Source organism: Acanthaster planci, linkage group LG01 (assembly GCF_054643075.1).
Source record: "Acanthaster planci isolate LZ-2023a linkage group LG01, COTS_SCS, whole genome shotgun sequence".
Classification (NCBI taxonomy): domain Eukaryota; kingdom Metazoa; phylum Echinodermata; class Asteroidea; order Valvatida; family Acanthasteridae; genus Acanthaster; species Acanthaster planci.
In genome coordinates, this window is record NC_141777.1 from 35,525,137 (window position 1) to 35,541,872 (window position 16,736).

General features: G+C 42.7%; 2 protein-coding genes across 6 annotated transcripts in view; both read left to right on the forward strand.

Annotated features, from left to right (window-relative positions):
• LOC110979663 (E3 ubiquitin-protein ligase TRIM71-like) lies at positions 1–5,200 on the forward strand. The gene has a single exon (XM_022235672.2). It carries the CDS (start codon positions 922–924, stop codon positions 2,074–2,076), a length of 1,155 nt encoding a protein of 384 aa, XP_022091364.1. The 5' UTR covers positions 1–921; the 3' UTR covers positions 2,077–5,200.
• Positions 5,201–7,833: 2,633 nt separating this feature from the next.
• The window catches only part of LOC110979628 (uncharacterized), a 43,496-nt gene continuing 34,593 nt past the window's right edge, over positions 7,834–16,736 (forward strand). Inside the window, exons 1-3 of one of the 5 annotated variants that reach the window (XM_087140747.1) lie at positions 7,834–8,188; positions 14,799–14,967; positions 15,956–16,110. In XM_087140747.1, the coding sequence (XP_086996873.1) occupies positions 14,887–14,967; positions 15,956–16,110 (236 nt within the window). In that variant the 5' untranslated portion in view covers positions 7,834–8,188; positions 14,799–14,886. Of the gene's footprint in view, positions 8,282–13,657; positions 13,809–14,798; positions 14,968–15,955; positions 16,111–16,736 lie in introns of those variants that run through there. The other 4 variants (XM_087140743.1, XM_022235609.2, XM_087140752.1 and 1 more) reach the window with 4 other exon arrangements.

A 16,736-nucleotide genomic window follows, 5' to 3' on the forward strand; every position in this document is an offset into this window, starting at 1 on the left:
TCAGATCAGAGTCCCCGAGGGTTGATAATGAACGTTCCATATTTTATCCATCGCCCTGAGATAGGCTGCGTTCTGTCAATGAGCTCTGCTCGGTCTGTGCATGCATCACGCCAAACGACTGTGGCAAGTACATGTAGGTGATGCTGTGTGGATTGGAGAGGAACCTACTGGAGTGAATTAAATAGGGAAATGCTGACGCCGTGTTCCATATGAGGATCTCGAGCAGTCACTGAGCACGCGCGGTACCACATCGGAATACAGTTATTGATGGTTATTGGGCAATGTGAAGGCACATAAAAATTGCACGGACACATGGTGCTGTCTACGGTAGACGGGAGTGAATGATGCAGGGTCGTGTATGCCAAATGCGTGTGTGCGGTGTGTTGCTCGCTCATTGTATGCGTCCCACCCTCACGGCTGTCGGTGAAATTTCCTCATTCATAATGAGCCTGTAAAGTGACTGAAGACACACATGTACATGTACAACATTGTGTGTCCTAACTCTGGCTGCCTTTGGTACCACCCGCTTGAATAAAATGTTTGATTCTTAAATCTCGAAGATGTCGACGGACATCGATGGATGTTGACTCGGACCTGTCATCAGGAGATGGCATGTAACGTTGGATAAGGAGGCATTCGTCTTACGTCATGCTACGGATTGCCCGAGGTGAAGACGGTATTCTCGCTCTCCAGTGAACTCCGCTTACGCAGGATTATTGCACCGCGCTAGCTTCCGTTCTCGGTATGGTGATGGACGAACCATTTGCAATTTTCCTACAGGAAGCAGTGATTTTAAGAGGTGTGAAGGTGTAAAGAGATTATCACCCGAATGTCTACTATTTAGCTTCCGTGAAGGATTGTGGGTGATAAAGGTGCAGTTTGGTCGGACGAGTTACAGAAGCACAGGCAAGTGTAGACATTATGGCCGCTTCTTCGCTACTTGAGAAGATAGGAGATTTTCTAGAATGTCAGATTTGTCTAGAAACCTTTAAGCATCCAAAGGTCTTACAATGTCTTCACACATTTTGCCAAAATTGCCTAGACCAGATGGCACCGAACGGGACAAATACAGTTGTGTGCCCCACCTGCCGTGGAGAGACCGTTCTACCAGGGGAAGGAGTTGTGGACCTTAAGAACAATTTCGTCTTGGCTAACTTGCTTGAGTTAGTGACCTCGCTACAGAAACCTTTAGTTGGTGAGATCACTACTGACGGGAATTCCAACACTTCCTTTCTTTGCTCAAACTGCGACGATGACAATGCGGCACACGCCACTTCACGCTGCCTCAACTGCTGCGAATTCCTTTGCGCCGAGTGCGTGGCGGCACATCGCAGGCTAAAGGCCCTGCGCCACCACGTCATGCGGGACATCCGCGCCTGGCTAGCGGCCGGCCAGCAGGTGGGCACTAGTCGCGATACGGGCACCGAGCCCAATGGCCACCAAGCCGGCACCGTTTACACGTGCGCCGAACACACCGATGCCGAGGTGACGACATACTGCGAGGCCTGCGATCTGCTGATCTGCGACACTTGCAGCCGCACTGAGCACGTGCGGACCCCTCATCGCCTGGTCACTCTCCACGAAGCAGCCGAGAGACAACGGGAGGAGATCAAGACCATCCTGGCCGATTGCAAAAGGAAGCTTGGAGTCTTCTCCACGGCCATCGAATGCACTGTTCAGATAGCCAGGGACCTCCAACGACGCACCGACCGCGCCCAGAAGGATCTACAAAATACTTCCCGTGAATACATGCGCCTGATTCAAGAGGAGCAAACCCGCCTGATCAACGAGCTCCACAAGAAGAAAGAAGACAAGGAGAGTGAGATGGCTGCGCACATCGACAGTCTCCAACGGGCTGTGGACATGATACGCAACATGTGCTCCCTTGCAGACAACTCGTTGATCAACGGGAGCCACGTGGATATTTTGCGTGCCAAAACTCAGTTGGTAAACCACAGACAGCAACTGGACCGAGTGAGTATCCGAAACATGCCGATAGATACAAGCTCCCTTCGATTCGTTCCAAGTACAGAGCCCAATGTAATGCAAAATAAACTCGGTCGCATCGAGGATTAAACAAACAAATCACGATCAAGGGCAGCTCCGGGGGGGAGGGAACGGGAGGCAACCTCCCACCCCACCCCGACCTTTTTTAAATAATGAAACAAAAAACGTGTAAAAGGCCCCAAATGAATCCTCAGTTCCTCATTCCTTGGAAAGGCCATACGGTTACATGGAAACAGTTTTGTAATTTTGGCCCCACCCAGAAAAGTTTCCCTACCCCAGATGTTGTTCTGGATCTGCCCTTGGTCATTTATACTTTTCCATTTATACCAGAACAACTTCATGCCAGCTACTGGCGGAGTGGGCCCTATGGGATCGCAGATGCCTAGGGCTAAGGTGACGGCTCTGTAGCGAGTATATCTCTTAGGTGGCACTTGTCCCCTTCTAATGCACTAGTCTGTAACTGCATCCACATTTTGTTTCCTCTAACCCTTTTAAAGTTGGTTTGTTACTCGCACAGTAGTTTATGCACATCGCAGCTTTCCAAAACATCAAGACAAAAATGTAAATGTGAACTTATCCTGCAAATAAAGACAGCTCAAAAACAGAAGTTATAATTAAACACCTTTAGAATGCAGCAAAATACGGGGGAAATCCCACATAAGCAAAAACTATCAGGCATTCAAGGCATACTGTACAGTCGAATTTTATATCCAGTGGTATATTCTTCAAAAACGGAGGGGTCAACAAAGTCGCCCCCGTGGTTTGCAGTCGAAAGGTCAAAAGACAGGCGGTTGGACTTCGGTGGGAGGGGGATTTTATAGTCATTTTATTCATCGTACCGGAAGTATTCCTGCCTTTGTCTTTTGTATATTCCTACTAGATGCATTCCAAAATTTGTCGGCTCTGGAAGACTTTATTATTGGCATCAACAGACATTATATAATACTTGACAGAACCGTGTAAGTCCGATGATGGTTCTGGTTTTTTACATTCCAAACTCTTTTACACTCACTAATATTATAGTAAATGCACATGCAAATAAAATATTCAGAATTCAAGCTTCATAAAAACATTAAAATGTTGTTCTTTGTGTTTCATTCCAATGGAAATCGCGTGGTTAAAAACTAATTGAAATAAATGTGGCCTTTGTATATGAGCTTTGATATTCTCGCGTGAAAGAAAATTATTTAAGATGACACTTGTCCTAGTTGTGTTTAATGCGATGATTCATCATTGTACATTGGTAGCATGATTTATTCCGGTAACTGGCCACATTTTATTTAATAATTTTTGTCACTTTTTCTTTTGAAATTAATGTAGGTTTTTTACAAAATTCCGAAATTAAATTTCACACGAATGAATAAGACTTGATAATTTTTAATGTGATATTTGTTTTAAGATGCCTATTTTTTCAATATCATGTGAATATTTGAATGTGATTTTTATGTATAAACCTTACTGTCAAAGATTCCGAAAATTTGAGCATCTTCTTATTTAATTAAAAGAAACGGTGTAATGGAATTTTTACACGAATACACGAAGCACGGCTTTATTCACACATAATGGTAACATTTCACCTCTTTTGAAGTAGTAAATGGAAGAAGTTTCAACATGTCGATTTTGTGCTAATGGATACTTCTATATTCGTGAGCCAAAGTGCGATGTCATTCAATTCAAGGCAGAACAGGAGCGTTTCGACAGTATTGTGCACAATCATTATGTATAACATTTTCCTACATTTTTGGAGTAGGTTCAGCTTGGTTTTCATGTTAAACGCCATATTTATACAATAGCAGTGACCAGTATTTCTTCCAAACATTTGTGACAGTTCGTTTTCAAGGATAGAGGGATCCCAATACGACACTTTCAGCGTCAATCTGCGCACTTCCACGTTTGAATTCGAGGCTGTATGTGTCAAGTAAGGAGTCAAGAAACAAAATACATAAAGGTGATTCAGACTTTTCAGGCAGCAAATTTTTGTGGAAGAGTCTTTCAAGATGACTCGACACGTAAAAATCAAAAGAAAAAACAACGGCAATTAACGCGAACTAACATACCCGCGACGGTCGTGCATCTTGTGCAGTGGGCGTGGTTTAAACTGAAGTGGCGTCACACTACGAACCAGATATACTGCATGTACTGTGGGGACTCTGCGGGCGCGCAATGAAGTTCAGCACAAAGAGCCTCGGTTTCGATGCGGATATGAGCAAACGGAGCTAATGTGAAACCCCTCTATTGTTTTGTCCTGTTTCTCCTTTCTGCTTTTTCGTTCTTTGCCCAGCGCCCGAACAGCTTTGGAGCTGGGCGACAAGCAAACACTCTTTTGTCAAAGAGTGCCTTATGGTTGCAGGTCAGTAAATAGGTCCAATATTGCCTGCGCGGACCAAATCACGATTTGTAGCTGTCTAATTCTCTGCTATTAGAGCCTTTCGTAACACGTGGACTAGGTGGTTTGTTAAAAAGAAATGCAGGTGCAGGCCTGTCAGGACCAAACGGGGCCCTCCAAACTGTTCTATTTTGCCACGGGGTGGCATCAATTTCCAAAATGGCGATGGGCCTCCTGAGTGTTTTGACGAAATTTTGAGCAGTGAGTTTCTCTGGAGAGAAATATCTTCAAAAGTCATCAGTTAAGCCACTGAAAATTGAAAAGAAAATGAAAGATGAGGAAGTGAGCTTTAATTTGATATATGTCTTGAACACCTGTGAAATTTGTGAGTATTTTTCCTGATTTTTTTAAGTGGGGATATTTATCACTGTTGTCTATGGCAACTGACTTACTGGTCTGGACCCTTATATGACATTAAACTACTAGTGCCCTCATGCATAAGTATATTTAAATTATGGGCGTTTCACAATAATGCGCCTCCAAGAGTTTGCAACGCGTTCACCAATCAAAATGCGCGAAATCTGTCGACCCTTTAATTCCAAACGCGTATTTGCTCGACATATTGTGAATCGCCCAAAAAACTACCACCTTCTTTTGACTTCCAATGAATCATGAATACTTATTTAGATCTCATTGTTGTAACACACAGTAACATGCATGAAAACGATTAAAGTTGGACTGAATTCCCACTGCGTATACTCAGCTGTGTTGTAACAGTCGTGTGTTGTTTAGTAGGCCTATGCACGTATTATATACAATATTAATTGCAATAAAGGAAAACGCCGCTCACTATATGTTGCATTGTAATATGGTACCTTCTACATTATTTATTTAAGGTCTGTTCCCCTTCCTAAGGGCTTCCCCCCCCCCCAAAAAAAGGTGGGTGATGTTTTGAAAAAATAATGAGAACAGGGTAATTGTGGGGTCTATTTCATTTCCCTTCCAAAAGCCTCAAAATGTTGCTTCATCCCTTGGTAAAGCCACCAAAGATTGCAAATAAATAAAGATAAACTTTTGGCTCCCAAAACAACTTAGCCCTCACCCCCCCTGGAAATTTGCTTTTGAATTCGCTCTTACGTGGGGGAGCCATTAATAACATACAGCTATTATGATGTGTTATTGAAAGACTCCTTTGTGAAACCCACGGTGTCTTCCTCTGCTGTTCTGCTATAGTCTGCCATCCTTTGCCTAATCCTTGTTTTTCCTCTTAGACCTGTAGGGCATCCCGTTGAATGCCCTGTAATAGCCCTAGTCCCTGAAAACTCTCGCCCTACATGACAAAACACATTTCAAAATTCTAAAAATTAGCAGAACTTTCACAAAGTTCATCTTCACTTTGCCTTAGGCCATGAGTCCCAGTTCAGAGCTCCGAGTTAACCTTTCTCTGGATGGAGTACCCTGTTCTCTCTCCGACTAATAACCTTTTAGCTTGCTGTCGGACTTCAAAATATCTTCGACGAGACATGCCGTCCAGACTGAGAGACGACGCGAAATGGCCGCCGGGAACTATACGAAGATAACGCGACGCGGATCGTTGAGCGTGTATTGGTATTTCTCGTCAGACTGAGCTAAGTTCACTGTCCCGGAGAACTGTGTTGTGCAAAATAATGGAGATTTATATCCTGGGTTTGAACCCGAGTGGGGGCAAAATGGGGCTTTTTCTGAGCGAATAATAATTATAAATTATCGACTTATATCTGCACTATATGTCAGGGTTTTTTTTTCATCAGCAAAAGAACCCCCTCCAAAGGAAGGTGCAACTACTGAATCTGAAGTGCTGCTGCTTTCAATCAAAGTTTTTAGCAAAGCCATCAGAGCATGGCCTTCTTCAGACTAAAGAAAAACAGTAGGCTGGATCGAGTTGCTAACCACTATTTTCCTTTACGGTGTAATTAGCATCTGACTGGGAACTGTCTATAGTTGAGTGGCATGCTAATGTGCCCTCAGAAATAGCGGATAATTAAAGGGGGTTTTTAGTATGGGTACTGGATCACGAGAGGGCGCAATTTGTTGTTTTGTTTTAATGGCGCTTTCAGCATCTCAGGCTATTTGCGCCAATAACTGTACACTTTATTAATCAGCATCGCATTACGGAGTCAGGAAGAAGGTCCAGTTTTAGAGGCAGGAGGAAACCGGAGTACCCGGAGAAAACCTGCGAGAGCGAGTATGGGCTGGAAACCAAATGCACTTAAAGCCTGGGCCAAGCTGGGAATCGAACCCAGGTGCAAAGCGAGCGTTCACGAACGACTAGAAAATGCACGCTTTATGGTCGCATCGCCACCAACAAAATAAACAACTCCGGTTGGTCACCTGGCTGAGGGCACTGGAGATATTTGTTTGGTATTTGCACCCTGCAACGCCCCTTCCAAATACACGTAGAATTGATAACCGCCGCTTTTGGTAACGCATTGAACAAGCTCGCCATCTACTGGTAGTACATTTCGGGCGCAACACAAAACATGTAGGATCTATCACTTCCCAGACCCCACACCCCACGCACTTTACGCTCGTCTCAGTTACGGTCCCCCCGCTTTTTTGAAAAGCGATATATTGATGCCTATAGTTTTTCCTATTCCTGCGGAGCTTTTAAAGGGATATGGGTGAGATAAAAATTGGAAAAATGTTCGTTCCATCAAAAAAAGAGTCGTTCGAACAAAAAACAATTTGTTCGAACGAAAAAAAAAAATTCGTTCAAACGAATTTTCTTTTCGATCGTACGGAAGTGTATAAGGGCCACTTGCAAAAAAAATTCTCGAGATACTATCACGCCGCGACGACTTACTACCTCGTCGCGGCGAGTTAGCTAAAACTAGCTCAACTCGCTGCATATAAAAACTCAGGCTAGATACCAGACCCATTTATTCTGACTTGTACTACTCTTCTAATCAAGGGTCCTGTAGCACCCAATGTCCACGTGACCAACACTCCCCCAGATTTCTTGGAGTAGTCGACCTATTCCGAACTTATCCTATTTTCCATATTAAATTCAGTTTACCGTCAACACTTTCTTTTATGCTCCTCAAAATTATAAAAATTGTTACAAAGAGATAGCAAGTCGCCGCGGCGAGATCGTATCTCAAAAAAATGTTTTGCAAGTGGCCCTCATATGCTTCCGTACGATCGAAAGATCATTTTTTTTCCAATTTTTTCCCTCACCCATGTCTCTTTAAAAGCCCCGTATTTTCCCGCCTTGAAAAAAACAAGTGTGCACCCTTGGCCCCGTCAGCATCCCCTTGAAGTTTCACTCAAGTTACGCCACTACTCAAGATTTACCCCGGTCTCCATGCTTTAACCATACCTCCATGCTTTAACTAGCAATATGGTGCAAGGCCATTAGCCCTTCCCATTGCCCGAGGGCGCTATTTGATCATGGTGGTGGCGGGGGCCGGGGGGGGGGCGAGGAGCAGGCCTGGGGTCGGGTACCCGTACCCTACCTCAGTCGTTTTCCAAAGCGCCAGGGGCCAACTGTCGCGGGAAGCTATCGTCTTTCCCTACACAACGCACCGTACGGTGACTTCGGGTCGAGTTGACCGGGTGTACATGTACGTGTTCAAGCGTGTCTCTGTGTGCCATTTGTGAGAAAAGTTCCAGGAAGTTATTTATCATATGTCAACACGGATTGTTCGTCAGCTGTGTTGTGGTGGTGATTCATCACAGTGAGTCTGCTGCAAGTTCAATTAAGTGTCAGTGCACGGCTTAGACGCAAAGTAGTCAGCTTGGGTTGGAGGATAGCTCACGTGCTGCACAGCAACAGGCGATCAACTGTCACATGCCGTGACGAATGTGCATGTACCGGTACGCATAAGCTCCGTTTTTGTGAGAGAGAGAAAATCATGATTTCCTTACTCTGGTCTGAGGACAGTTGGTCTTTGCTTCTGTTACTCTTAGGTAAGTCCTCAAATAATTCAGCGAAAAAGGAGTAATAGTAATAGCCCTTCCATTGTAGTTCTAGACAGAAATAGTCTGCAGCCTGTTATACATGTATTTGTAGGCCTACCAACCCCCCCCCCCCAGAACTGTGGGGTTCGATATCTGCTGCGCTACAAGGAGCGCGGCAGACGTCAAACCCCCACATTTCTGGGGGGAGTAAAAATGGAATGGACTATACATGTAGTAGTCCCAGCTGTAGAGCTATATTTAGTCTGGTAAAGGTACGAATTTGATGTTGTCGTGTCTGGCAACCATTGTAGAATTTGAACGATTTTCGTTGTCATATTGAACAATTTTAACTTTGAAAGAAAATTCTGGATAAAACATGCCAATCCGGGCCTTCGTAATTCATCGTACCAATGTTTAATCCCTAACAAATTTCTACCTGCGTAATGCAAAACTTGCTCATGCATTTTGAAGAAATATTCTTCTCGTTCTACTTTCCATGACTGAAATTCTAAGCATGGCTAGTGGGTGATGCCATGTTGGTACATGTGGCTTTATCCTTGTCCACTGATACCAATCAGTTATTAAAAATTGCTGAATACTCTGCCCCTCACCTTACCCACCTCGTAGCCGCGGATACGGAGTCACACTTCCATCCAAAAGGCCCACTTTGTGTCCGCGTAGCCGCTCCCTGCGACCCACATTGAAATTTTAGTCTTCCCCGAGTGAGTTGTATGTAATTCAAGTGAGTGCTTCCTTCTCAAGAATGACTTCAATACTGTACACAACACGCACCTTGAGGCTTGATGCAGCAAGGATAACCGGAAGTCAAACAACCTCCACTCATGGGGGAAGGACACTCCACTCGGCTACATACTGTAGTCGTAGGGGGTGGTGTGGTATTCTGCAATTACTCCAAAATGTTATACCCGAAATTAGTATTAGTCAAGAAAACTTTATTGTTGGCACTTTATTATAAAGTAACATGAAGTTTATGATAGTGATTTAGCATTGTAAATGGAAAATATAAATCTATATTTGTGATACATGTACATGTAAATTATTTTTTTAGATCATTTTAAATGAAAAATATGTGTAAAACTATCATTTGTAAAACTAGGTTGTTTGCTGTACAGTGCTAATTTACCACTCATCCTCCCAAGTTAAATTCTTATTATGCTCTTTACGATGAATGGCTGAGCAGGAAAAAATAATTCATTTACCGGTATGCCAGGTCATGCCCCAAAGGAGACATCGCAAGGACCCACTACCCTACATGTATATCAAATCAGCCTTGATTACTGTGGATGCTTTGAACGGCTGGTCAGTGTTTCAATCAGTACATTCAAAACAGTGATGACAGTTTAGTCTATGTACTGCAATGTGCACTGAGAATTTTTGTTCATCAATAAAAGGGTCAGCAAGACGCCAGAGGTGAAAAATCAAAGTGCATTGCTCTGCGGGCTGCGCCACACAATCACGACAATGAGATATACCGAAAGTTTACGAATGCAACAATGGTTGACTGATATAGCAACGTTGTCAAATTTGTACCTTTCCCAGACTGATACTAGTTGGGCTTGCCCAGCTATAGCACAGAGTACTCCCAGAACTGTGGGGTTTTACACGTACATCCGCTGCACTCTCACATCGAGGCCAACGACCACACAAATGTCGTCATCATCATTGATCGTTCTCTTCTTCTGCCATACGCTCCTCAGTTGTGCTGTCATTGCTCTCGATCTGACACGAGACCCCCCAACTCTTGCTTCGTTGCACCCATATACATGTACATGTAGTTGTAAAGTGTCTTAACATAGGACAGCTTTGCAGCAATTGGATTTGGTTCCCACAGAAAGAGGTCTGACAGTGGCTGCTCAGTGGCTCATATGCAGAGAGCATGGCCGGCGAACTTCAGTGTTCTCTCGGCAATGTTATATGGCTAACTGGTGGAACTACATGTACCGTAAGCCCCTTCCATATAATTGGGTGCTACGCGTATGGGAAAAGGTGCAGCCAAATTCCATATCTTGTGTATCGTTGACAGCCGTAGTCAACCACTTGATTGCGGCTTGTCTTTACAAGTACACATGTACATGTACGAACCGCGTGACTCGCGGATGCTGATTGGGAATTTTTTTTTTTAAATCACCAGGGTTTGGACCCGTTTTTTTCTTGGTACCTGTGGACTTGGACCCTTTGGCCACTTACCCACGTAATACAGCTGGGTCCTTATATAAGCCACTTTACATAGAATTCTTGGGTGGAATAGAGCAGCATTTCTGTGGATACACACTGACCACAGAATCCCTGTTCATGCCCTATTAAACATCATGTCGAACCCATGGCAGAAAAGGCTTGCTTTCTGTGGGGTTTGTGGGAGCGCGATGGATGTCAAACCCTACAGTTCTGGGGGGCAGTGGTAGAGTTGGTCACGATTGCTGGATCACATTGCACTATCAGTTGATCCTGTACGAAATCTCTGACCTTGCTGGTACAGTACTTCAAAACAATCTTCCATAATCTTGAGAATTAAACGGAAAAGGCATGAAAGGCGATTGGCTGACAGTGGATTTATTTGCATATCATGCAATAATACCAAAGGATCGTATTATTGTTATACCAAAACATGCGTAGCATCTGTCCCAATAATTGTGCTACAGTTGTGTCACCCAACTACATGTATAGCATAGAATGCCATAGCACGTGCCAACGATTGTTTCGCTCATGTTGGTAACTTATGCTCGCAGTTAATCAAGTTTTTAATTGTGTTTTAGATGAAATTGCAAAACGTAGAGAAGGTCGAGAAATGTTCTATTATACCGGTACATGTACATCCTGCTATACCGGTAGTTGGGCCAGCCCAACTACACAGTGCTACGCTAGGGACTGTCCCAACTAAACCTGGGACTGATGCCATACCGGTGGTTGGGATGGAACATGGTCAAGCAGAACAACCAATCACACCCAACAGAGTGTTTTGGAAAATTCTTTCCAAAAGAGGCGTTACCTTTGGTGGTTGGTTGGCTGAGGAAGTGTACAGCTGATATGCTACATGTACATGTTTGAGGAAACACACTAAAGACTCTAATATGCATACCGGGTACATTGTACCGGTACCTGGGATCTTTGAAGGGGAAGGTCACAAGGAAGTACATGTAAGTAGATCTCTAAAAAGGTAAAAAGTTCTGGATTACAAAACAAAAAAGACAAAAGGACAATAAAGGAATTCATTTTCTAAAGCACATGTAACCGAGAAATGGTCTTTCTCCATGTACATGTGTATCGTATCCTCCAATTGTTTAATGTTAACGTGTTGGATCACCCAAAAATGCTTAGGCTTTTCATAGTTTGTTTACTACCGGGGGTTATTTCAAAAATCTTTTCCACTGCATGCTCAATGTGGGTGGGATGACGGGTTTGATGTCACGAATTTCAAATGACCACAGCATCAAAACCCTGTCTTATACCGAAATGAAACATCACGGTTTTACTGATATTGAATGTGTTACGATGCATGCTACCGGTAGGTTTCAAAGTGATCAGGCATGTGACAGCTGAGTCAGGGGGGGAGGAGCCACACCCCTCCCATGGTTGAAAATAACACTGACCAAAGATGACTGACTCCAGCTGACAATAAAGGTGACTCAAGCTGGGATGTTCCACAGACATAGATTGGGAGAGGCACCTGTTAGTAACCTCATTCCTGAGTGTCTACTATACTGAACTGAATGTGGCTTGACTGTGTGGCAAAATTTGAAGGGGGAAGCTTGGGCTTGAATAAATCATGAAGGAAGGAAAACACACCATGAATAAACAAACAGGGGGATACGTTACAAAGAAAAAGGAAGGTGAAATCTACATTTAAGCTGGATGTACAGAGAACTTTTCCAGTGTATAAAAGACATAACATTTGAACTTTCTTGGACGAAATTTCGTGCATTTTTATAAATAGGAGACATGACCTTTTATATTTGTTATATTGTTATATTTGCACGTAATTGTTAGCTTTGCCACACAAGCAAGTACCAAGATCATGTGGTTCTTTGTACCGTGACTCTCAGACACATTTTGAAAGTCTCGGCAGTGAATACTGTACATGTACATGTACATTAGACAGTGTACTAGGATTTCATGTGTCCCTAGCCCAAATTAAAGGCCTGGTAGGCTCCTTTCAGGGTACAGTAGTTCATTTCACAACTGTTCGCAATTCATTTCATTTGAAGGTTTGGCTGTGTACAGAAAGACCTTGAAATTTGCAACAAACATGAGGGTATCCCACCTGTAGAACTTATGCCATTTCAGAGTTACCGGTATGATAAATTTCCCATCGCCATTTCAGTGGAAATTCAACCAGCTTTTACATGTAATTAAAAATTTAATTGTGACTAAAAGCTTGATAATGCCATCTAGCTGGAATATTCCGACAGTATTCTGGTGTTTTATCATTTAATGTGCAGTGTACTTGTACATGTACATGTATGTACGTGTATGTAGTCAGAGGGTTGAGTAGTCAGTAGCCAAATGAATGTGCAAAAGTGAACTTGTGCAATGTATATTTATACATTTGTACTTGCCAACGGGGGGGTCAAAAAATTTCATTTCTCGCTTTTTTTCTCATACCTAAACAGTTGTGCATTATGTGCTCATTTTGTATGCATACATGTACCTGTAGTGAGACTTTGAATTTAGATTGTGAAGAAGAAAGCTACTTTTGTGTGATGGTCAATTCAAGCTTAAACAACTGTGAATACATCTTTTTGTAAATTTGGCATGCTTTTAAAGACAGTTATCAGTACAGCTGTGTTTCAGGGTTTTCACGTTATGATCGTTTGAAGTTTGTGGTCTCACATGCGTTGGCTGGCATTCAGTGAGGACCCTAAGTGGAAAAGGTACATGTATATGCCTTTTTGGCTGGACCATCTCAGAAAAAAAAAAGTGCATACGCAAGAACAGCATCTGAATTTTAAAAGTGGTGTCAAAATGACTACGGCATTAGGGTTACATTAAGACTTGGCACGTACATGTACAAAAAAGGCTTTGGGGGACAAGGTTGGAGGGGAGATTCCACCCCCTGCTTTTTTGTAAGGTTAAATGCTACTGGTAGGTACATGTATACCCATAGAATCATAGCACCAGTCCATACCAGCTTTGCCTGTTTGTTTTACAAGATAATGATGTTTACGTTGCTGTCAGTGAACAAGTTGAAGAAAAGGGCTCACTGGAGCAAAGTTTACAGTAGATGTAGTCTCTGCCCACAACTTTCATACATACATGTATACCCACGTACCGGTACATGTGCATTCGTATGCTTGCATGTACATGTACCTTCATAACTGCTGGGTGGTGTAACATGCTATCTGATGCACAGAAATGGGATAAGTTGTAGCCTGGCTCTGTCTACAATCCCTGCTGTGTGTGTTCGTGTTTTTGAGACTGGGATCTGTCAAGTCCAATGCAGGCATTATGGAAGAGTACTGATAGAGTTTCCATCTAGTGTGCGTTGTACAATTTTACTTGTAGATGCAGTACAATGACGGTAGGTTTTGCTTCCTGCAGAGTCTGGGTATGTACAGTATGAACTGACGGTGACCCTCACGTTACCTTAGCACCTTGATTTTTTTTTCAGTCAGTTTTGCAGTATGGCCAAGATTAAAAAAGAGATACATGTACCTGTATATTGCACTAACCGTACAGTCCTAATGTACATGTACATGTAGTTATTCACATGTGCAATGACATTTCAGAATCAAAGTTAGTATTACCGGTACATTCATGTTTTTTATTGTACATGTAGGATATGTTCATGTACACTGGTTCCAGTTCCTGCACTATGAAACTTGGGCATAAATATTCAGCAATTGTACAAGTGTACATGTACACATTGCATCTCTAGACTTTACTAAACCAGACAGAAACATCATCACGTGCCCATGAACTTTCATTTCACATGTACTGTACCATACAATTCTTTGCCCTTCAGATCATGCGCACATGTACTAGACTTGGTACTTAGCACGATCATTTCCTGCCCAAATTATATTTATTTACACATGCTTTTGGTTTGCCATATATGTACGTCAGTACATGAACATGTACATGTTTTGTACTAGTGCCAGCTATCACAGCAGCATACCGTGTAAGTTGCACTGTCGTCTAACCTCTGCATCCAGTGAGTCTCGGTCTATACCTCTTTTGGACCAGAGCTGTGTACCGATAATGTTTCAGCTTGCACATGAAACTTCCATGCATGTGCAAAGCTGACAAGCCTGTCAGAATTTGTGTACAAGTTCTCCTAACTCATCAAATCTTCAGCTCTTCAAATGATCTTCTTTAAACACGTTGTTCATGCCTAGTTTCTTGTGACTGGATATGTACTGTACATGTATGTGAATGGAGTGCGATTCAACTATGCACTGCACTCTTGCAGCACCACTGTCTGTGTTGAACTGATTGGAATACTTTCCATTTGGGGCCATTTTGGGTATCAGTGTGAACAAGTGCGCGTTTTTTTGGTTTTTTTTGTCAGAGAGAAGCTAAAAGTAGAGTGATGCTCCATAATTAAGAAAGAGTCCTCTCTTCATCGTAAGGCGTATCAAGAGCCTGTTTTTCTCAAGATGGCCAGCCTAACTCTCCTGTCACCAGGCGATAATGAACCCCCGCCGGTCGGTCGACAGAGAAGAAACAGCTACTTTGAGGCAAGTCAGAACCTGTTCAATTTTGTGCATATGTTAAGTTCAAATTTCCCTTGTTCGAAAGCGCTGGCACATGTAAGGTACCGGTAAGTCAGTTATCAGAGAATGCTCAGGTTTATATTGTTTCACACATCAAAGAGTAAAAAGGATTAATTCAGAACACTGAGTGGCCTGCCATTACTGTCAAACATTTAAAGCCTGTGATGGCCAAACAAAAGATTTCAAGTGAGCAACAGGGATCCAAAGCAACCAAATGCATTGTGCAATTTGACTACATGTATGTTCTCGCAAGCAAACAAGTAAAGAGTAACGATTTATTAATTTCCATGGTTCAAAGTCTGCAGAGTGTAGACTCTGCTCAAACACGTTTTGAAGCAACATGAGGGGATTCCGAGATCAAACTAATTGACATTCACCTGTGCCTGGGGCAGTTTAGCCATTCCTATTGGTTGAAAGCAAATCATGTGAATATTGCCACACGGTGCCATACGTGCAGCATGTGACAAATTTCATGCAAGGGGATCTTTCATACTATATGTACATGTTTGTGTCAATTCTCTTATCTTTTGATTTTTCTTTACTGATGGGATCGTCGTGTCTTTGCCTTCCACTCTGGGCGTGCTTAAAATGTTTCAATGCACTGCTTTCCATTCTAGTGAGTAGTTCTTAAATAACAGTCTTGCCAGAAGTGTGTGCCGTCTGGTGTAATTTAGTGTCATCCTGTACATGAACAATGCATGTCACCATAGTAGAGCAAACATGAACACTTGATGAGTTCCTATCATGATAACCTCATATCTATCAGAATGTTGAGATGGCAAGGGAGCATAAGAACGAGCAGGTGAATGAGTGGGATACAGCCAAGTTCGTGTACTTACATTTATTTGTTGGTAATCAGCAAGGAAGTGTAAATCCTGATGAGATTTCTACTCTCTGAGAGGCCTACAAAACCTGACAGTCACTGCCTCTTTTATTCCTGCGGCACGTGTAGGCCTTGTCCAGCGTTTCCAGTGATCTGAACTTTGTTGTCTCGGATCTTAAGAAAGCGCAAGTCCCATTCAAGGCCAGCTCACCAAAGTCACCGTTAAACGTGTCTGCTTGTTCACCAGCTACTGTGAATCTGATAGGAGATGATCTACTTCAGGTGTAAGTGAACTTGCATTTTTATTTCTTCTGTAATGACCATGTGAGTACTGGACAGTGACTTGCCAAGTGGGTCAGATAGTCCTAAAGCTTCCAAACATTATTAAAGTTATTTTTGTAATGTACCAGTAAAGGCTGAAGGTGGGAATATGATGAATGGAGACTTTTCTGGCATAACAAGATGGAGGCACAGTGGCATTACGTTGTGAATAACATTGTTCAAGACCAAAGATCACAGACTTAAATGCCTTGACAGACACATGTGGATGGTTTCTAAGCAGCAGTTTGTTTAAAAAGTGTGAAAAGTAGAGTGGTGTCAAAGCTCTCATGACCATAATGAGAAACTCACTGTTGGTACATAGAGACAAAGCGGGACAAACTGTACTGGAACGGTACTGGAAGGCAAAATTGAAGCAATCTTCAGTGAGAACTTATATCCACTCTATGGCTGTTATTATCGCAGTGTGATGACTGAAAAATATTCCACTTAGAGTTTAAAACTGTTTCTTTCTTTAAAAAACCTCTTTAGTTCAAGATTCTATTAAAGCCCTTGTCATACTAAGATGGAAATTCAAATGTAGACTACATGTACACGTATATGCCAACCTTTGCATTGTGGTAAAGAACAG

Bases quoted from the DNA above. Each gene is read 5' to 3' on its own strand.
- LOC110979663 (XM_022235672.2), top strand. From the start codon at position 922: ATGGCCGCTTCTTCGCTACTTGAGAAGATAGGAGATTTTCTAGAATGT.